The sequence below is a fragment of the Panthera tigris genome, chromosome B3 (genome assembly GCF_018350195.1).
Source record: "Panthera tigris isolate Pti1 chromosome B3, P.tigris_Pti1_mat1.1, whole genome shotgun sequence".
Lineage (NCBI taxonomy): Eukaryota > Metazoa > Chordata > Mammalia > Carnivora > Felidae > Panthera > Panthera tigris.
The window spans coordinates 80179464-80203419 of NC_056665.1; the positions used below are offsets into that span (position 1 = coordinate 80179464).

A 23956-nucleotide genomic window follows, 5' to 3' on the forward strand; every position below is an offset into this window, starting at 1 on the left:
ATGATTCCTAGAGTAATAAGGAATTTTGCTTTAATAAGAATGAAGTAGCTTATCAGAGTGTCACTGACATTGCTGAATCTGTACAGAATACCTTGGCATCTGAATTAGGATATGTTAGGTAGTGCTGTTCAATATAAAAGAACCCTTGAACCTCCATGTATTAAAATAACATATCTATATTCACAGTATTCTTTGTTTCTTGTCCAGTGTGGATGGGCAAGGAGGAACTCTTGTTTTTCATAATCACTCCCAAATTAAGGGTGATGAGGCCCCATCTCAACACGTATTTTCACAATCACTGTGGCAAGGGGCAAAAAATTGCAGGTTGTATTCATCGTTACAGATAAAATTTTAAGATTTTTTTTTAGGCAATATTTCATATAAAAAGACAAAGTTACAGAGTGCTGTAATGAACCTCCATTTGCATCACTCAGTTTCCCAGGCAATATGCATCTTATCTCAGGCATTATATAATCTATGCATAAATACTACAGCATTTATCTTTAAAGAAGGACCATAATTTTATTATCATACCTAACAAAATTAACAATTATTCTTTGGTAGTATCTCATATTATCTCTGTATTCAGCATTTCCTAATTGTTTCAAAGACGCATCTTTACAATTGGTTTGTTCAAACAGGGATCCAAACAGTATCTGTACATTGCATTGGTTGATATATCTTTAAGTTTCTCAATTTATAGTAATTCCTCTGTTTCCATTCCTTTTTTATTGCTGTTTTTTGGTTGAAGGAATAGGAATTGTTTTCTAAAGAATTTCCTACATTTCTGTGTTTGGTTGATTGTATTCTTGTGGGACACAATTTGACATGGTTCTCTATCCCCAGTATTTTCTGTAAAATGATCTAGACACTTGATTAGATTTGTCTCAATTCTTTGACAAAATAAAAGTTACTTTTATTTTACTTTGCTGTTTTCTCATGTGAATATAAATCTTAGCTCTGCATAAATGGGTGTCACCTATTTCATCAAAATGTAATTTTGTTAACATTAGCTCTTTTTGGGTCTACTGGTCTACTTTAACTTGTAAAAGGAAACCAATACTGCTGAAGACTTACCCATGTTTTTAGCACTTCTCAATGTTATTTTTTTATAACCCGTGATTGGGGACACCATTGTCCAGTCTTCTAAGTCAAGAAAGTATGAATATCAGAGGGAACAGTTTCTACTCTGCCTGTTAAAACTAATTCTGTTGTCTTGTATTTGTGTATAAATATTCAGTTTCTTTAATATGACTAAGTACAGCACTGAATGTTCTAATTTCCCAATTTTCAAGACCAAAATTTTTCTTATTTGCCTGGCTGTTAATGCAAACAATGGAAGTGTTCTTGCCATTATTATGTTATTTCTCAAAACACAGTTGCAGGGTATGGTCTAATGTACTAGACTCTGTATTGTTGACCTACTTTTATCAAGAGGAAATTAAGTTAGAGTGACTAAAATTAACAACTCAGGAAGCAACAGATGTTGGTGAAGATGAGGAGAAAGGGGGACCCTTTTGTACTGCTGGTGGGAATGCTAACTGTTGCAGCCACTCTAGAAAACAGTATGGAGATTCCCCTAAAAATTAAAAATAGAACCACCCTATGACCTGGCAGTTGCACTACTAGGTATTTATCCAAAGGATGCAAAAATGCTAATTCAAAGGGGCACATGCATCACGATGTTTATAGCAGCACTATTGACAACACCCAAATTATACACACATACACACACACAATGGAATATTTCTCAGCAGTCAAAAAGAATGAAATCTTGCCATTTGCAGCAACATGGATGGAACTAGAGTGTATTATGCTCAGTGAAAGAAGTCAGTCACAGAGAGACAAACATGATTTCACTCATACGTGGAATTTAAGATGCAAAACAGACGAACATAAGGGAAGGGAAACAAAAATAATACAAAAACAGAGGGAGACAAACCAGAAGAGACTCTTAAATACAGAGAACAATCTGAAGGTTTCTAGAGGGGTGTTCAGTGGGGGGATGGGCCAAATGGGTGATGGGCGTTAAGGAACTCACTTGGGATGAACACTGGGTGCTGTATGTAAGTGATGAATCACTAAATTCTACTCTTAAAATCATTATTACACTGTTACCTAACTTGGATTTAAATTTAGAAAAATAATAAAAGAGGAGATTAAGTTACAATCAGTATTTAATCTGCTAAGACCTAGAAGTTTAATTATTAATTAAAAACTTCTAGGGGTGCCTGGGTGGTTCAGCAGTTAAGCATCTGACTTGGGCTCAGGTCACGATATCACAGTTCCCAGGTTCAAGCCCCATGTCAGGCTCTGTGCTAACAGCCCAGAGCCTGGAGCCTGCTTTGGATTCTGTATCTCTCTCTCTCTCTCTCTGCCCCTCCCCTGCTGGGCAGGGGTGCTCTGTCTCTGGGGGGCTCTGGTGTGCGCGCGCGCGCGCTCTCTCTCTCTCTCTCTCTCTCTCTCAAAAATAAATAAATATTAAAAAACCCTTCTATCTTAGAACTAAGATGATTAATGTAGTCATATTAGATAATTTCTCCATATAATTTCTTTTTTTGCTTGTCATTCATTTACTCATTTACTGATGGCCATATTTTGTCTTTGGCTCACTATTCAGAGTAGAGTTGAACCATAAAATACTGTTATTACACGAAGGAATTCCCTGGGTCTAAAGCAAGAAGGAAGAGAAAGGGTAGAAAAAATACTTTCTAAAAGTTTAAAAATTATATTTAAGATTATGTTTGTTACTAGAAACAAGCATTAGGAGGCCTGTTTAAATAAATGGATTATGTCCAAATGTTGGACTCCTATACAACCATGATAAAGATGAGGTAGATGTAAATACAGAGGTAGAGAAAAAACTCTAAAATACATTATTGGGGTGCATGGGTGGCTCAGTTGGTTAAGCATCTGACACTTGATTTCGGCTCAGATTATTAACTCACAGCTCATGAGACTGAATCCCATGTTGGGCTGTATATTGGCAGCACAAAGCCTGCTTGGGATTCTCTCTCCCCCTCTCTCTGCCCTTCCCCCATGTGTGCTCACACACGCTATCTCTTTCAAAGTAAATAAACTTAAAAAAAAAGAATATGTTATTTAAAAAAAAAAATAAAATACTTTGTTAAGTGAGAAAAGCAAGGTACAAAATATGCATAATGTAATCTAACTCTTTAAAATTAAAAGGATATGTCTGTGCTGCCATGTGCAAAAATATTTTTCTAGGAGGATACACAACCTTAACATGATTTTTATATATTTTTTAAGTTTTAATCATTTGCATCTACTATTTTAATTAAAATACATAAAGATTTGAAAGTACATTTTGTGTAACAAAACATTAGAAAGAGGTCTTTAAATTTCAGATGTGTATTTTGTCCTTATTAGAAATATTAGAAAAGACAGCAAGAATCTGTTGATTATGTTCCTCGTTGTAGGAAATGTTATGGTTCTTAAATTGTTACTTAAAAAAAGATCACTTTTTCCTAGGATTTCCATTTAAACAGAGTTAATTTGGAAGAATCTTCAGGAGTAGAAAATTCTCCAGCTGGTGCTCGACCAAAGAGAAAAAACAAGAAGTCTTATGATTTAACTCCAGTTGATAAATTTTGGCAGAAACATAAAGGAAGGTAAGTAAGAAAAGTATCAGTAAGTGAAAGATTCACCCCTTAAAAAGAAATGAAGATGTCATATGACAATGAATTTGATTAAAAAAATCAAAAAGATCATGGTGGTTCATCTACACAAGAGGTAGCCATAACTAAATAGTCTGTAGAGATGTCTTTATTGCTTGATTTCTTCCTGATTCCTAGGTTGTTTTTGGTTGTTTTTTAGGGGCCACTTGCCTGTTGATTAAAACCATACTATATGATTTGGTAGATTTTATAGATAGTTTTTTTAAATTTTGTTGCTATCCATTGACCCTCTACAAGACCATTTCTGTCTTTCATTAAAATAGGTTTTTGTGACAGGAAAACATTGAAGTGCAATTTTCCCTCTTTGTTCCATATCTGCCTTCATACAAACACAGTTTTAGATAACTGTGGAGAGAGAATAGCTAAGCCTGAAAATCAGATTTGTTTAAAGCACATTAGAAATAATAATTTGCTTTGTGATTTATTGTAGGCAGATATATAGATTCCATGTGTTGCTATGTCCCTTTAAAGTTTAGGGTATTTAATGGCCTCATTAATTGTTATAAAAGTTATCTAGTGGTCCTTATGGCTAGGGAAGTCATTCTAAACAAACAAACCAAAAATATCCTTTTTCTCTGAGAAAAAGAATGCTGCTCATCAACAATTACAGAATTATAATGTTATTTATTATTACTATTATTTTGAGTATTTCAAGCATTACTGTACCTATATATGTGTCCATGCTCGTGGTATGTCTATTCCTTTTGGCCTCATTTATGTTTAAAGAGAAGTAAAATAATAGGATTGATTCAATCAGCTGGATTTTTTGTGTGTTTTATCTGTTTATAACTTTTTTTTTTTTTTTTTTTTTTTTTAACACTGGGAAGTCACATTGCTTATAACAAGGAATTTTATTTTCTCTGCAAAGAAAAGTCACTGTTTTCCTCTTTCTGCTGTGGCAGTTTAGGTACTATTATGATTGATTTTATTTATTTTTATTTTTTATTTTTTAATATAATTTATTGTCAAATGGCCTTCCTTCCATACAACATCCAGTGCTCATCCCAACAAGTGCCTTCCTCATTGCCCATCACCCACTTTCCCCGCTCCCCCAACCCTCTCAACCCTCAGTTTGTTCTGTGTATTTATGAGTCTCTTATGGTTTGCCTCCCTCCCTCTCTATTTGTAACTTTTTTTCCCTCTTCACCTCCCCCAGGGTCTCCTGTTAAGTTTCTTAAGATCCACATATGAGTGAAAACATATGGTATCTGTCTTTCTCTGACTTATTTCACTTAGCATAATACTATTATAATTGATTTTAAATGATTTTCTTCTCTTTAGAATTCCGTAGTCTGTATTTTTTTCCACAGTGGCAAAGAACAAGAAATTACATTTACGTTATTTATAGAGTATGCAGAGTATTTTAAAGTTAACTTGAAGATTCACATTTTTGGGGGGCGACTGGGTGGCTCAGTCAGTTGAGCATCTGACTCCTGATTTCTGCTCAGGTCATGATCTCACAGTTTGTGAGATAGAGCCCCGTGTCAGCTCTTTGCTGACAGCTTGGAGCCTGCTTGGGATTCTTTCTCTCCCTCTCTCTGCCCTTTCCACGCTGTATCTCACTCTCTCTCTATATATATATAAATAAATAAACTTTAAAAAAAAGATTCACATTTTCTAATAGAAAAAAAGCTTAAGAAAAAAATGTCTTCCTTCAAATATGGAAGATTTGACTATTTTCTTTAGACTATATATTTAGGAACAATCTAAGAAGTCAGTTGAATAGTAAGATATTTAATTCTTTGTAAGTAATTGTAGCCCTGAATAACTCTCACTCTAATGATTGTACTACAATATTAGAGAAATACAGTAATAGTAATGTATGTGCAAAGATACTGGGAGATTGTATAGAATAAAAGAAGTAACTTAAATCTTTCTGAGCTTCATTTTCCTCATCAGTAAAATGTAGGGATGATAATTCTACCTATTGCCCTATTTCAGAGGGTTATTATGAAGACAAAGTGAAAAATACAAAGAAGTAACTTGCCCAGAGTCATCTAGTTATCATTGGTAAAAACAAGAATAAAGGCCAGTCCTGGCAGATCCCAAAGGTCCTGGTCTTAATTATTAATAGTATGTACCTCACCAAGACCGTGGTTAGATTAGATGAGAAATTGAGACAGATTTTTAGCATTGTGTTTGGCATACAGTGAGCACTCTGTAAATGTAAGCAGTTATTGTTTGTTAGTCCTAAGACTAGAAGATACTGGAGATTTCAGGATTATCTAATTCAGCCAGCACATTTAAACATGCTCAGTGCTATATTCTGCCAGCATAGTCTGCTGAAGCTGAGGTTTATGCCTACAGTTGTCATGTCAAACTGGACTGTTTTCCTCAAAACAGGGAGTTCTGCCATTTCTCTCAGTCTCCATTGGGTGAAATGTGCTGATTGTGAATGGAGTGTTACCAGGTGTCAGGGCAAAGTGCTTTTGTTTTATTGTCTTTTCTTTTTTGAAGGAAGCAAAGCTTCTGGCCTCTGCTAAAGCTGTAGATGAAAATTATTTACATTAGGGACTATTTCATGGTCAACCACACATTCGTTTAGAATTATTCAAGATTAGTGCCACGTGAAACTGTTCCAACCAAAGCTGCTCAATGATTGCAGATCACTTGTGTCCTAAGTCTACGGATATTACTGCTAAACCTCATTTGCCTGGAAGAAGACATCACACATTAGAACAGCAAAACTGTGGCCTGTATTCTGTTTTTACTAATAGTGTTCTAAGATATTAAGCTTACAGAATTAAAAGACCTTTTTTCACAATTACCTGCATGTAATATTTTTTAAATGCCGTGTTTGTAGTTATATGAACCCTTTGATAATCTGTGTTAATTTGGTTAGTAATATTTAATTGATGTTTGGTATACCATGTCTCCTCTTCTTTTTCAGTCACTTAAATATTTTACTTTTTTTCCTAACAGCATATAGGTGAAGAAAAATATGATATGGCTAATGAAAATAATAGGAAAAAATTTAAATGTCCTTAAATGCAGAAGTATTATGATATGCATTTTAAAGAAATAATATTTATAATATAGATACTAGAAGGATATATAGTTGGATTTATGCTAAGTGTTTTCTGCCTATGTTATATATAAAAAATACTCAAATCCAAATAGGTACATTTAAAATAAAAATAAATCCTCATGGTATATATTTCAGAATTTATACAAAAAGGACTATTTTAATGTCATATTCATAGTTCATCTTGTTCATTACTGTTTCAGTCCATTCCCAGAAGTTGCAGAATCAGTTCAGCAAGAACTAGAATCTTACCGAGCACAGGAAGATGAGGTTAAACGACTTAAAAGCATTATGGTAAGATTCTGTTTGCTGTCTTAGAATTATACAAAAGTAGAAGGACATCTGGAGGGAGGAAGAGGTTAACTTTTTTGTTCCTTATGAAAATTTGAGCCATTCATTGTTTTAATAACAAAAAAAAAGTATTGTCAATTTACATAAATTATCTCTTAAAAAAGAAATGTAAATACTGAGAAGAGCAAAATTTTTTCAAAGAATAATCTGAATTTATAATCTGAAAAAATATATAATGTGGCTTCATGTTAGAGGTCTGTGTTCCAGCGCTGCACACTCTAACTGTACTGTGATACACTCAGCTTGTGGCCATACTGTTTATTACTGTGTGACCAGTGCCAAGCTTCTGCGCCTATTTCCTTATCTGAAAATACGCGGTGCTGCTCAGTGGTCATCCCACCATTTATATTAGACTGGTGGTACCTAGAACTCTAATGTAACTATTAGAGATGGGTGTTTGTTCCTTAGAGGAGAAGAATCGTCACTCTGGGTGACTCAGATCTTAGTGTTTATCCGTAATCTGAGGAATATATTGATTTTTATGTTTCTGGGATCTTTTTTTTTTTCCTTCTCAGGGACTGGAGGGGGAAGATGAAGGAGCCATAAGTATGCTTTCTGACAATACTGCTAAGCTAACATCAGCTGTTAGGTAAGTAGGCAATATACGCCCTTTAAGTCTGTCTGTTGATAAGATTTATCTTGAAGGCTAAAAGTTTGGCTAATATTTTTAATAATAGGAAACAGTAGGTAATGGCATAGACCTTTAAATTTAAAAAACTAAATTGTCTCTTTAAGCTGATTTAAGTTCCTTTTATATAGCAGATCATTTGCTTCTTTCACTAGTTAGAATTGTATAATGGGGATAATTTTACTAGGAAGATAGTATTGGTGATAAATAATACAGCTTACTATTTTATCATTGCTGCTGTTATTATGTTAACTAAAGGTTAAGCATGTTCTTTCTGGTACTTGAAATACCATCAAGGAGAGAAGAAATGTGTTTTAAATGTATATGTAAAATCATATTTCCACTAATCTGATTTTACTCTAAACCTCCAGATTTTGGAATCAGAAAGTGAAATGGTGGAATAATGATGTTTGGGAGGGAGATTACTTTAAACTAAGAAGTATTTCACTTGTATTAAAGTAGTGAATATTGTTATGTGTTAAAGCCTAGAGATTAACTTTGGTTGATATCAGTTTAATTTGTCATTTTATCACTACTTGTTTCCTCAGAGGAAACACCCAGGTGTGTATTTTATTAAGATCTATGTCATTTTCTTAGAAAATTGAATGGTTAATTTTTAATTTTTTGGTACTTGTAGTTCTTTGCCAGAACTCCTTGAAAAAAAAAGACTTATTGATCTCCATACAAATGTTGCCACTGCTGTTTTAGAACATATAAAGGTAAATTTAACCTACTCCCCAATATTTATGTGTTCTATTTATGTAGAGTTTTATACTTTTTAAGATGGTTTCGTATTCATTATCTCATTGAGGCCTCACTGTAATAATATGAGATAAAATTATCAAAGGCAACATTAGTGCCTTCATTTTTTGCAAATGAGGAAGCTTAAGAATCCAGAAAGATTAGTGATTTGCCAAGGTCACACGTTTAGTAAATAAAAGTTACATCTGTGATATTTGTATTATGTTGTCTCAATATTGCTTCAGTACTACCTCTCCACTTACTCTGTTAACAGTAGATCTGTGTCTGTCAGTAATAGAGATTTAGACACCCTTCTTACTATAGTACTATCTAAAATATCCATTAACTTTAGTCTTAGATGAGTATTTTAGTATTAAGGGTTCTTACTGTCTCCTGTTGTACTGTGATTTTGAGATAAATGGTTTGTATCTTCTATATGTTGTTATCATAGTTCTTTTATCTCATTACTTTGTTCATGATTACCCCATATCAGTCCTTCAGTATTCTGCTGTCCCTTATTCTCTGGACATGTAGCTGAATTTCAGTGACACATTGGCCATACACTAGGATGTGGTTATTACTGACCCTTGCTTTCCGTCTGATATGATATATTTGAAAAAGCAGTGTAAAATAGCTAAATATGTTTATTGCTTTTCAAAGATAGTGATAACACCTTGAATTTATGGGAAAGGGACTTAAACATTTTTCTTTATTAATGATTTAAAAAGTCATAGAGATAGGAAGGAACTAATATAGATAGATAATGGACATTGTGCATCATGGAATTTAAGCCTGCATAATTTCTTTTGTTCCACATCTCAATATTGGTACTGGCGATTTTCATATACCTACAGGGATAGAAACATAATTGTTCAGTTTATAGATGACTCTACTGATATTTTCCCTTCCATATTTAGCATCTCTGTAAAATGGGTAAAGACTGCACAGATCTGTTTGCCTGAGGTCATTGTCTCCTGTGGAGATAATATATATCATCAGGTGAAATACAACAGAGAGCTATATTGAGACTATCCTTCAGTAGGAGAGAAAAGGCTTTGCTTACAAGGTGAAGACTGAATCTAATGTAAAAAGTTTATTGCATCAAAACAAAATATAAGTTCTGGTTTATATCTGTTAACCTGTAATTTTATAGTAAGGATCTTATGATCCATTAAACTAATATTTTTTGAGTACTTGCTTTGTGCCAAGCAGTGTTGCTAGGTGCTAAGCGCAAGTAAGTGGACAAGTAAAAATAAATTCTAAGAAGTTAGAACAGTTGTTAGTAGTCCTATGTGGTCTTTAAGATTTAAACTCTTCTGTGGATTTACTTTGACTTTAGTTTTTGTTTGTTTATTTTTTCATTAGTAAAGTTTATTGATTCTTACATTTTACTTTGTGACCTCAGTTCTCATAGCTGTAAAACCAATAAAATTACCAAACGGAGTTGTGTAACACAAAGTAACTAATTATTGTACTATGGAAAGCATAGTTTTATCCTATTCATAAAATTTGACAAACATTATCCTGCTACAAATTTATATGAATTACTCCAGGTCAGAGACTAGAGCTTATGGTTTAAGAAAATTCTAGCTAACGTAATTGATTTATTCAGTCATGTTTATGGAGTAACTGTGTGTTGTGCTAGGCCTTGGAAATTCTGTGGTAAATAAGACGAGTTATGTATTCTCATGGAGCTTCTATTATAGTAACAATAAACAAAGTACCCAAATTAGAAAACAAGATAACTTCATTCATTTAGGTGATAAGAAAACAAAAACAGGGTGATATGAGGTGATAGAGAACATCAGAGAGGGCTACTGTAAGTGGTTAGGAGTAAGTGGTTAGGGAAATGACCTTTGATGAGGTGATGTTTGAGTTGAGACCTGAACACAAGGAGCCGGTTAGTGAAAATTCCAGGGCCAGGCATTCCAGGCAGAAGGACTAAAAAAGTGCAAAGGCCTTAAGACAAGGAACGAAGTTAGTGTGTTTAAGGACACAAAGGAAGATTTCTATTATTTTTTTTAATCTTTATTTTTGAGAGAGAGAGAAACAGAGCACGAGCAGGGGAGGGGCAGGGAGAGAGAGAGAGAAACAGGTTCCAAACCAGGCTCCAGGTTCTGAGCTATCAGCACAGAGCCTGACTTGGGGGCTTGAACTCAGGAAAACGAGTTTATGACCTGAGGCGAAGTTGGACTCTTAACCGACTGAGCCACCCAGGCGCCCCAGGACATAAAGGAAGAATGTGCTTATAGTAAGGAGTGAAAAAGTGATAGACTGTGGGATCAAGAGAAATTGGAATTTAAGTGTGACGGGAAGTCATTGGAGATTAATGACATGATGTGATTTGTGTTTTAAATAGAAAAATGAGTCTGAGTGCTGGGTGAGTTCTGGAAATAAGTATGGAATTGGAAGACAGCTATTATAGCTGTCTAGGTGAAGAACTGTGTTTTGTTTAAGGCACAATTTACTATAAATTCTTTATGATGTTTATAATTTTATACTCATGATTTTATATGAGTTTTTCAAAATCAATGTGTGCTAATAGAGGCCATCTGTCTCAGGTATTTTAACATGCCACTGTGCATAACCCACATAATTCTTCTTTAAGACCTGGCAATTTGGCTTTCTTTATAAAAGAAGTTGTTTTTTCCAGGGCTGCTGATTGGCAGAACATTTTATGCTAACTAATTTGTCATTCACTGTGTTGTTAAGTGATTTTATATAAAAGCTACACATTTTGGGATGATTGTTTTGCTGTAACTCAAGGAAGACACCCTTTTGACAGGATCTGATTTAAAGAAACGGTGCTATACAGGACATTTCATTTGCAGAAGGAAAATAATGTCCCCTATAGGACACGCTGTTCCTTCTTGGGTCATTCTAAGAAACCCAGTCACTCAGAACATTTTTAAATATCATTGATAAAGGAGTATATTTATCTTAAATATTTATATGTAAATTATAGTTGTAATAAGCTGCATACTCTAAGAAATATTTTGATGTAAAAAATTCTTTTAGTGTAAAAAAATTAGAATGTTTTCTGTGAAGAGTCTTTGTAATATTGACAGTCTCTTTTATTCTTCCTTGTCAAAATTAGGAAGGTATTCTTCCTTGTCAAAATTAGCACATAAATTCTAGTCCCATTATTTCTCATTACTCCTAGTTATAAAATTTCTTCTTAAGGTTTTCCATAATTATTAAATTTCCAACTTTGTAATGTTTACTTTTAAATGGCATGTTTATTTGTACTTTTACTGAGCTACACCATCTACCTCTAGCTATAATGTTAATACAAACTTAATAAGTATTGTTCTCCATGATCTCTTGCTCTCATAACTAGAATTTATTGACGATTTGAGCTTCACTTACTTGCCAACTTTTACTCACCTAAGCAGTAGATATTTTTTATTACTATTGGCAAGAATATTATGACTTTTTATGCAGAGATCTCAGAACATTTCTTTTGCGATTTGTCTTCATTGCAGTTTTGCATATCTTTGGGGATGTTTAGATAATAGCTGCTTCTTACATTTCCTTAGATCATTTTCTGAAGCAGAATACTAGAAGAAAATAATTTGTTTAGAAGCTGTGGCAGTTATCTGGCAATCAGTGTTTTGGTGGAAAGCAGAAACAGCATACCAGTTTGCAACAACGTTGGCAATTATTATTACCTATGCTTATTGATACTCTAAGGATTTTAGTGGGTTCGGTGGTTAGCTTTGGTCTAATAGATGAAAGAGTAAATTGTTGAATTCTCATTTGTTTTGAGTAATCCATACCTTTTAAATCTCTTTTTTTAGCATTTCTTTCATTTCTAATACAATTTCATTTCTAATACAAAACCACTTGCTGGTTGTTGGGGAATGGCTCCTGGGATTACTTAAATTTTTTAAGTAATTTATGGACAAATTTTAGTTTATTTCAATTTTTGTCCCATGTGCATAGTCAAACTTAATTAAGTACTCTTTAGCAAGTCCCTAATAAAAGGAAAAGACACCTATGTGTAAGTCATAGTAGATGAGAAATAGAAATGGCATTATGTGCTCTTTCCCCCAATGCCCCCACCTGAAGGAAGAGCTCTAACATCTGAACACTCCATCCCGATACAGTTGACAAAAAACAGCTGTTAAGAAGCTATTATGCATTGAGGCGTCATTGGTGCTGAATTCTCATTTTTGTTTTCCTGCTTCTTGTAGAGAAAGTTAAGAGGTACTGAATTAGATCTGCAGACTTAATCTGGTCAAGCAAACATGTACTACCTTAGGTTTATACTCTGAAAAGACTTAGCCCTTGCTAGCAATGCTAGCTTTTAACTACAGGGGGAAGGAGGCTCCTCCCTTTCTTGGGCTCAATTTCTTTATCTTTTCTAGGGGAAGATAAGCTTTAAAAATAAAGTAGGAGCTCCCTTAATTGATCTCTACTAGTCAACACACCAAATTAACTGATGGCCTTTATTCCTATAAAACATAGTGCCTGCCGGCCACATTATGACATGCTGACAACTGGCCACTAGTATGCTTCACAAGTTGCATTTTTTGCTTACCTAAGAGTTACTTGTATTTGATTCCAATCTACGTATATCAGTTGTTTGAGTAAGAAGAGGTTGTTTCTTTAAAACTAAGTTGTATACCTTAGAAAAACTTACTGAAGGTAGTGATTTAACTGTTTAAATTAGTAGTAAAAAGGGGTGCCTGGGTGGCTCAGTCACTTGAACATCTGACTTCAGTTCAGGTTATGACATCATGACTCATGAGTTTGAGCCCGGCATCAGACTGTCTGCTGTCAACACAGAGACCACTTCATTTCCTCTGTCCCCTTCTGTCTTGGCCCCTCTCCCACTCTCTTGCTCACTCTGTCTCTCAAAAATAAAATAAACATTAAAATAAAATTAGTAAAAAAAAAAAAAAAAAACATTAAAAGATTAGAAAATTTTGAAAAATACTAAACTCGCTTTGCAAGTATCTGTAAGGTTTTTGGTTCCACTTCAAAGAAACTGAAACTGGACATTATACGTGATCGTTATAGTTGCGCTTTATGCAAGAAAGAAAAAAATTCAGTGAAACCACTGTACTTAAAGAAACCACTGTACTAAAAGAAAACCACTGTACTAAGTACAGTCACAACAAGACTGACAGACAGTTGTGTGTTTTAGGTCTTAAGTTAAAAGGCAGTGTTTAAAATGTATATTTATACACAACACAGATTTTTTTGTTGTTGTTATTCTTTACATTAATGGACTTTGATTAACTCATCACTACTCCCCTGATCACAGTAGGAAAGAAATTTTACTATACTAGAAATCAGAACATTTCTTTAGCTATTTTAACTGATCGCTTTAGAGTGATGTCTTGCTCAGTATACATACCAAATGAATGTTCATGTGACCTTGGTGTCTTTTCAAGGCACAGGGGGCAATATATTCTGTAGGAGGAAGTCCCCAAATGACACTTCATTGTCTTCTACCTCTTCTTACCCAGATGAGATTAGTTACTTTCAGAACTTGACATTTTTTTCAATTACAACCAAAGGTAGCTCTCAAATGAGAGCTTCTCACTTCTCACTCACTGTAAATTTTGGGAGACTACTTCCACATCTCCAAAAAAAAAGGTGAAAATACCTTTCTCTAGCTCTTTGCTCTCACTTCTCTGCCATCTGCTTTTGTGAAGCTGAAGCCTTGTCATTGAGACCCAATTATAAAGGTTAAGTGAGAAGAAATAAAGACTTCTCAGAAGTCTTTAATATGACTTCAATAATAAGAACATAAGAACATAAACACCCTAATTTAAAAATGGTCAAAAGATTTAAATTTTTTTTTTTTTAATATATATTTTTGACAGAGAGAGAGACAGAGCATGAGCAGGGGAGGGGCAGAGAGAGAGGGAGACACAGAATCGAAAGCAGGCTCCAGGCTCTGAGCTGCCAGCACAGAGCCCGATGCGGAGCTCAAACTCACAGACCGCGAGATCATGACCTGAGCTGAAGTCGGACGCTCAACCGACTGAGCCAACCAGGTGCCCTGGTCAAAAGATTTAAACAGAGATTTGGCCATAAAAGATACACAGATGACAAGTAAGTTCAACATAAATAATCAGTAGAAAAATGGAAACAAAAAACACCATGAGACCTCACTACACATCTGTTTAAAACATCTAAAATTAAAAAAGATCATGCCAACCTTTAGCAAAGATACAGAGAAACTAAAACTTTCATACACTTCTGGTAGAAATGCAAAATGGTATATCCACTTTGGGAGATAGTTTATTAGTTTCTTAAAATGTTAAACAGAAACCTGTCACATGGTCCAGCCATTCCACTCATAGGTATTTACCCAAAACAAATGAAAGCCTGTGTTTAATGTACACAGCAGCTTCATTGTAATACCAAAAACCAGAAACACCCCAATGTCCACCAACAGCTGAATTGGATAAATAAATTATAGTATATCCATACAATGGAATACTATTCAGAAATAGAAAGGAAAGTACTATTGTCACATATAGCAATATGGATGAATCTCAAATACACTGAGTGAAGCCACATTAAAGAAGAGTACATAGGGGCGCCCGGGTGGCTCGGTTCCGACTTTGGCTCAGGTCATGATCTCACGGCTTGTGGGTTCAGGCCTGGTGTTGGGCTGTGTGCTGACAGCTCAGAGCCTGGAGCCTGCTTCGGATTCTGTGTCTTTCTCTCTCTCTGCCCCTCCTGCATTCATGCCCTGCCTGCGCCTGCCCCTCCCTCCCTCCCTCCCTCCCTCCCTCTCTCTCTCTCTCTCTCTCTCTCTCTCTCTCTCTCTCTCTCTCTCAAAAATAAATATAAAAAAAAATTTTTTTTAAAAAGAGTATATAATCTGTGATTGCATTTACATGAAATTTGTAAAAATGCAAGCTAATATGTAGTGATAAAATGCATATCACTGCTTGCCTAGGCACCTGGAAAGGAGTGGGAGGGCCAGAAGGGAGGCATTACAATAGAGAAACTTCTGGGCAATGAATGGTAGGTTGATTATGTGGATAGTGTTCATGATTTCATGGGCATATGCATATGTTAAAACTTAACAAATTTTGTATTATATGTCAGTTATATTTCAATAGAAGTGAAAAGTTTGAACAAAGCTTAGTGTTCATTTATTTCAAATCTTTTAAAAAAAAACAACAACAACTTTTTTGGTGTGTGTAGTCCTGTTAGTTTAATTTTGCTTTTGTTTCCCTTACCTGAAGAGACATATAAAAATAAAAATCTTTTGCGCCACAAAGGAAACCATCAACAAAACAACAAGGCAACCTATTGAATGGGAGAAGATACTTGCAAATGACGTATCTAGTAAAGGGTTAGTATCCAAAATATATAAAGACCTTACACAACTCAACACCAAAAAACCCAAATAATCTGATTTAAAAATGGGCAGGAGACCTGAACAGACATTTTTCCTAAGAAGATATACAAATGGCCAATAGACTCATGAAAAGATACTCAGCATCACTCATTATCAGGGAAATGCATTGAGAGAGCACCTGTCAGAATGACTAAAATCAAAACCACAAGAAACAGCTAGTGTTGATGAAAATGTAGAGAAAAGGGAACCGTTTTGTGCACTGTTGGTGGGAATACAAATTTGTGTAGCCACTGAGGAAAACAGTATGGAGGTTCCTCAAAAAATTAAAAATAGAATTACACTATGATCCAGTAATTCCACTGCTGGGTATTTACCCAAAGAAAACAAAAACACTAATTTGGAAAGATAATTTCATCCCAACATTTATTGCAGCATTATTTACAATTGTGAAGATACAGAAACAACCCAACTGTCCATCAGCAGATGAATAGATAAGATACTAGGTGTACACACACACACACACACACACACACGCGCGCGCGCGTGCGCAATGGAATATTTACCAAAAAAAAAAAAAAAAAAAGAATGAAATCTTGCCATTTGCAACAATACGGGTGAACCTAGAGGGTATAATGCTAGTTGAAACAAGTCCGTCAAAGAAAGACAAATACCATAATTTCCACTCATGTAGATTTTAAGAAACACAAAAAAGAGACAAAACAAACTGTTCAATACAGAGAATAAACTGGTCGTTGCCAGAGGAGAAGTTTGTGGGGGGATGGGTGAAATAAATAAAGGGTAGTAAATGTACAGTTAACCAAGATGGGCACTGAGTAATGTGTAGAATTGTTGAATCATCATATTGTATACCTGAAAATAATATAACACTGTATGTTAATTATACTTTGATAAAATAAAAAATAGCAAAACAAAAACTTGTGTAAATCATAGAGAAAGCCAATGACTAATTTTGGTAGTGCGAATTTTTTGGCTTTAGATTTAAAGTGACCTAGAAAAGCAAGAAATAGGATATGCTACATAATATGTGGCTAGAAAGCCTAGTAGATCTTTACAGATTTTTTTCCCCTTATGGAAGTATGCAGCAGAATAAATACAGAGAGAAGTGAATTGACATGAGGAGTAAAATGTTTAAAAGGACATGCATTCCTTATTTTTTCTCATAAATTTCTCATATTTATTTATACCTCAACTCGTTCCACAGAATTTGAGGTAGCTTACAATAAAAGCACATAGAATAGTCAAAGAGAGAATAATTAAAGTCAAAATCAAACATAGCCCTTAAAATTTTTTTCTGGCCCCTGTCTTCCGTAGTCCTTCATGAGGCTTCTATGGAACATGAAATAAACTAGAAGGAACATTGGGACAGAGTTATACATAGATTCCACAAATTAATGGTGAGGTTTCTTCCTTGGTCACATTAAGTTAGAAATAAAATTTACTGTATCCTCTGGTCTTTTATTTCCATGAATGCTTAAATAGGAAATGGAAATTTAACGGTCAACTTTTAAGTTAGTTGTTTCTTAAAACAAATACAGTTTTTAAAGCAATGGATTTTTTTAAAGGTCAGTTATGTTGAAGTACTGATAAGTACCTCAAGAATCAAATTCCATGCTCGAGTTACGTACTGACTGTGATAGTAAATGTTAATACACACGCGCAATTTTATTAGGTACTCTTTGTATTCACTACAAAAGTAAGTATATCTTTTTTTTAATTTTATTTTAAATTTATATCCAAATTAGTTAGCATATAGTGCAACAATGATTTCATTAGATTCCTTAATGCCCCTTACCCATTTAGCCCATCCACCCTCCCACAACCCCTCCAGTAACCCTCTGTTTGTTCTCCATATTTAAGAGTCTCTTATGTTTTGTCCCCCTCCCTGTTTTTATATTATTTTTGTTTCCCCTCCCTTATGTTCATCTGTGTTGTCTCTTAAAGTCTTCATATGAGTGAAGTGATACGATACTTCTTTCTCTGACTAATTTCACTTAGCATAATACCCTCCAGTTCCATTCACGTAGTTGCAAATGGCAAGATTTCATTCTTTTTGATTGCCGAGTAATACTCCATTGTATATATATATCACATCTTCTTTATCCATTCATCCATCGATGGACATTTGGGCTCTTTCCATACTTTGGCTATTGTTGATAGTGCTGCTATAAACAATGGGGTGCATGTGTCCCTTCGAAACAGCACACCTGTATCCCTTGGATAAATACCTAGTAGTGCAATTGCTGGGTCGTAGGGTAGTTTTATTTTTAGTTTTTTGAGGAACTTCCATACTGTTTTCCAGAGTGGCTACACCAGTTTGCATTCCCACAAGCAGTGCAAAAGAGATCCTCTTTCTCCACATCCTCACCAACATCTGTTGTTGCCTGAGTTGATAATGTTAGCCATCCTGACAGGTGTGAGGTGGTATCTCATTTGTGGTTTTGATTTGTATTTCCCTGATGATGAGTGATGTTTAGCATCTTTTCATGTGTGGGTTGGCCATCTGGATGTCTTCTTGCAGAAGTGTCCATTCATGTCTTTTGCCCATTTATTCACTGGATTATTTGTTTTTTGGGTGTTGAGTTTGATAAGTTCTTTATAGATTTTGGAAGTATATCTTTGTTTTAAGTACATGTAAAATCCTTTATATTCTTTTGAGTCATTTTATTTAACACCTATGAAAAAGTAAAAGTGAAAGGTGTTATTATTCAAAGCTACACAAATTTTCCCAAATTTTGTAACACTGTTAAATGTGACCCTTATGTTCATTTGTTTACCACTGTATGCATGTGTTTTGGATTTTATTTTTTAACTAATAGACTGTTTTTTGGAGTAGTTTTACATCTGTAGAAAAAAATGAGTGAAAAGTACAGAGAATTTCCATATTCCTCTTTATCACCTACCCCCCCAGTTTTCCCTATTATTAACATTTTGCATTAGTGTGTGGTACACTTGAAACAATTCATAAGTGAATATTAATACGTTGTTATTAACTAAAGCCCATAGTTTTCATTAGGGTTCACTCTTGTACATTCTCTGGGTTTTGACAGATGTATAATGACATGTATCCATATTACAGGATCATGCAGAAATAGTTTCACTGCCCTAAAAATCATCTGTGCTCTGCCTACTCATCCCTATTTCCCTTCCCCTGAGTTCCTGTCACCCATGTCTTTCTACTGTCTTCACAGTATTGTCTTTTTCAGAATGCCTCGTAGTTAGAATCATGAAGTATTTCAGTGTCTTAGTGATGTGAGTCTAAGACTTCTCCATGTCTTTTCATCACTAACACTTCATTGTCTGGATGTACCAGTTTGTTTATCCAATCAGTCATTGAAGGACATCTTGATTGCTTTCAACTTGTGGCATTTGTAAATAAAGTTGCTGTAAATGTCCCTGTGAAGATTTTTGGGTGGATGTGTTTAACCCACGAGGTTGGTTGCTGGATCATATGGTAAGAGTATGTTTAGATTGGTAACAAAACTACCCACTGCCAAACTGCCTTCCAAAGTGGCTCTGCTCTCCACCAGCAGTGAATGAGAGTTCATGTTGCTTCACATCCTTACCAGCATTTGGTGTTGTCCATGTTGGATTTCAGCCATTCAAATATATGTGTAGTGGTGTCGCATTGCTTTAATTTGCAATTCCCTAATAACATACAATGTGGATCATCTTTTCATATGCTTACTTGCCATCTGGGTCTTCTTTGGTGTGGTGTCTGTTTGGGCTGTTTATTTTCTCATTGTTTAGTCTTAAGCATTCTTGGTATTATTTGAGGAAAAAGTCCTTTAAAAGATGTATCTTTTGCAAATATTTTCTCTGGTTGTGTGGCTTGTCTTCTCATTCTCTTGGCAGTGTCTTTCACAGAATAGAAGCTTTTAATTTTAATTAAGTACAGCTTACTGGTTTTTTTCTTTCATGGATCATGCTTTTGTGTTGTACCTAAAGAGTCTTCACTATATCCAAGATCATCTAAATTTTCTTCTATGTTTCTCCTATCTTCTAGGAGTTTTATAGTTTTGCATTTTACATTTAAGTCTATGATTCATTTTTATTTAATTTTTGTGAAAGGTAAGGTCTGTGTCTAGATTGTTTTCTTTTACATTAGATGTCTGATTGTTCCATCACCATTTGTTGAAAAGACTATCCTTTGTCCATTCAGTTACTTTTGTTTTTCTGTCAAAGATAGGTTGACTATATTTGTGTAGGTCTACTTCTGTACTCTCTTTTCTGTTCCATTGATATATTTGTCCTGCTTTTCGGCTAGTAGCACATGGCTAAGTATTGTAGCTTTATTTTAAGTCATAAAATCAGGTATTGTCAGTCCTCCATCTTTTTTCTTCTCCTTCAGTATTGTGTTGGCTATTCTGGATCTTTCTTGTCTCCATATAAACCTTAAAATCACTTTGTTGATATCTACAAAATAACTTGCTGGTAGTTTAATGGAGATTGTGTTGAATCTATAGGTCACATTGAGAAGAGCATGGAATATCTCTCCATTTATTTAGTTGTTCCTTGATTTCTTTAATCAGATTAAAGATTCCTCATACAGATCTTGTATGTAGTTTGTTAGATTTATAGATATTTCATTTCCTTATTTTTAGTACTAATGAAAATAGTATTTTTGCTTTAATTTCAGATTTCAATTGTTCATTGCTAGTTTATCAGAAAGCATTTAGCTTTTGTGTATTAACCTTGTATCCTGCAACCTTTGTATAATCACTTACTAGTTTCTAGAGTTTTTGTTGTTTTTTCTTTGGATTTTCTACATAGATAAGCATGTTATCTGTAAACAAAGATGGACTTATTTTTTTCCTTCCCAGTCTTTAAATTCCTTCTCTTTCTTTTCTTTTTTAATTGTATTAGCTAGACCTCCATTATGATGTTGAAAGAGTGCAAGAGGGGACATCCTTACCTTTTTCCTACTATAGCCATTGACTTTTGTGTACTAACCTTGTATCCTGCAACTGTGCTATAGTTGCTTATTAGTTCCAGAAATTTTTTATTGTTTTTTGAAATTTTCTACATTGACAATTGTGTCATCTGCAAATGAAGAGTTTTTTTTTTTCTTTATTCCAATCTGTGTACCTTTGATTTCCTTCTCTTATTTATTACATTAGCTAGGGTTTCCAGTACAGTGTTAAATAGAAAGTTGAGAGGGAGTATCCTTGCCTTGTTCCTGATTTTAGCTGGAAAGCATCTAGTTTCTCATTATTTGCATTGTTTTCTTTTTTTTTGAGAGAGAGAGAGAGAGAGAGAGAGGTAGACAGAGTGTGAGCCGGGGAGGGGCAGAGAGAGAGGGAGAAAGAATCCGGACCAGGCTCCGGGCTCTGAGCTGTCAGCACAGAGCCTGATCCAGGGCTCGAACCCACAAACCACAAGATCATGACCTGAGCCGAAGTTGGACACTCAACAAACTGAGCCACCCAGGCACCCCAGTTGCATTCTGTTTTCTGAAAGAGATTGTAGAAAATTGTTTTAATTTCTGACTTAAATAGTTGATGGAATTCATTAGTGAACCTACCTAGATATTATGCTTTCTGTTTGGGAAGATTACTCATTATTGATAAAATTCTGTAATCAATTCTATTGATCTTTTTGAAGAGCCAGCTTTTGGTTCCAGTGATTGTCTCTGTTGATTTCTTGTTTATAATTTCATTGATTTCTGCTCTAATTTTTATTATTTCTTTTCTTCTGTTTGCTTAAATTTGTTTTTTCTTTTTCTGGGTATATATTTTAAGAGTTCAACACACTGTTGGTATAAATTAAAACTAAATGCTTCTGAGAGTCATAGTAAAATAAGACTTAATATAGTTTACAAGTGCCCTGTAAATATTTTTTCTAGAAATATTAATCAATTTTTAGATTTCATTATGTTGCTAATATTTTTGTTTTTAATACTTCTCATATAAACATGTAAACATCACTTCATGTACATTTAAAATTTTTTATTACATAGATCACTTTAGTCAGAATTTATTTTTAGGAGTCAGTATACAATATAATTTGTAGATTAAAGTTGCATGTATATTCTAAAACAGATTTAAAGTAGCTTTCACAAATAGCACATAGAACAAAAATAATCAAATAAAAACTCGGTAGTTATAATGATAATTCTCAAATTTGGCTTTGAATTTTCAGGCAGCCAAGATAAAAAAAAAAGAGAGAGAGGTGTAATTAAGTTAAAACAACAACAACAACAAAAACCTTCTTACCAGAAAGGAGAATTTGTTTTTTATTCTTTTTTCCTTTTAATTTTTATTTATTTATTTATTTTAAGTACACTTGACTCCCAGTGTGGGGCTTAAACCCAGAAATCAAGAGACACATGCTCTACTGACTGAGCCAGCCAGGCACCCTTTTTTATTCTAAACAAAGTGTTGCTTAGCATCATATTACAAAATACATTGTTCATATTGGGCATTATCTGGAAAAAATTGAGTGATACAATGATATTTTTACACTCACATTTTCTATAGCAACTTTAATGAAAGTCACAGGTGTAATACTAATATATAATTCAGTGAGGGTGTTTTGTGAGTTTCCAATGTAGTAATGTCTAAGTTTATAGGGTCTAGAGTGGAAAGATTGCATACTCTTTAAATATTATGTTACTACTTTATTTAGTTGGTCTTTTGGTAGGAATTAGAGAAGTTGAAGTTACGTATTCCGATTTGGGCCTAAAATGCTAGAAATTCATTGTGCTTGGTTGAGAGAAAAATGCATGTATTTAGAAATAAGATAATCAAGTATTAAAATTGATAGGCTGTTGTAAAAAATTGAAGATCCTAACCAGATTCCTCACCCTGACAGTGCAGTGTCCATCACTGCATAGAAATGAGGTAGAGGTATAAGGATGAATTTTATTCAAGATTTCTAATTCACTCTATCATATGAACAAGTACTCTAGAGTAAATATATTCATCTACCTTTGTTGTAGAACACCTTCAAATACAATTTAATGTATCATCTGGTTTTTGCACCACATCATTTCTTAACGATGGCAGACCCATTCAAACCCACCAGTATAAAATGCAACAGAATACACACCTAGATAATGGAAAATACATTAACTTGCTATTTTGTTGTATTATAAAAAGCACTTGAGATTTGGAGAATTCCAGTTATCTTGCAGGGAGGGCACAAGGCACACAATAATAAGTAAATAGTAACAAGGAGTTCGTATTCTAGTAACCTACACCAACTGCAGACTATTATAATACAGTGTTCAAGTGCTGCCACCTGGAGGATGGGATATGTAAATACAGCACTAAAAAAATGATGCGGATTAAACATGGGAAAAAAGAACAGGAAAGGAAAGGCTAGGGTGTAGATGATCTTCAACTTAGGTATAGGCTATATCCTAAAAATATGGTTCTAAGTTTATTTTAGCTTAGGCTATGCTTTACTATAAGTAAAATGTGATGCACAGACCCCTGTCCTACAAACCATATTTAATTCATTATGTAAAATGTTGCTAATACTGTCTTTCAACAGAGAAGGGTTTATCATCCCATCTGTCTCCTGTGAGAAGTAGCAGAGGAATATTGAGATTCTTAATAGTAAAAGGAAGTATAACTCTAATCCCTTTTTGCCTTTACTTTCACTGCTGACTTGTGCTAGGTTATAGAATTAGGGCTTGGAAAAGAGGGAAGGTCAAGAAATACCACTCTATGTCATCAACCAGTCGTAGACTGAGGTGAGAAATGAGAATTGTAACTAGCAGTGAGTAGGGAGTACCAGAATGGTGGTGTTTGTAGCTGGAATGTAAAGAATGGTTAAGAGAAGGAAAAATCCCCTGCAGTTGTAGGAAAGAAAAAGAAATTCATTTCATGCCCTGTATAGGTCATCTGACAAATGTGCTTCGGTAATAGATTTTCAAAAGAGAAAGTAAGAATACCACTTGTTCATCCCAGATGACTCTTAAGAGTTCTCCATTATTGTGAGTGAAGGGACAAGCTAGTTTTTTAAAGGGTTCCCTTCTGTCCTTTTCAAACCTGGTGGGCTTTTGCAGTCAAAAAAGTTGTGTGTGGGGGTTATGTTAATTTAATATAAATGTTGAGGTAGTGTACTGAAACATGAAAAACATCAGCCTGATTTTCCAATGGTAACTCTGAAATTGGGAGAAAAACACTAGAATTTTTTAAAAATCACATTCCTCC

At 34.4% G+C, this 23956-nt stretch overlaps 1 protein-coding gene across 1 annotated transcript in view; it reads left to right on the forward strand.

Moving 5' to 3' along the window:
- The window catches only part of SCFD1 (sec1 family domain containing 1), a 115518-nt gene that overhangs the window by 39430 nt on the left and 52132 nt on the right, over positions 1-23956 (forward strand). Inside the window, exons 11-14 of the mRNA XM_007098073.2 lie at positions 3493-3632; positions 6927-7017; positions 7590-7663; positions 8340-8421. Of these exons, the coding sequence (XP_007098135.1) occupies positions 3493-3632; positions 6927-7017; positions 7590-7663; positions 8340-8421 (387 nt within the window). The remainder of the gene's footprint in view (positions 1-3492; positions 3633-6926; positions 7018-7589; positions 7664-8339; positions 8422-23956) is intronic.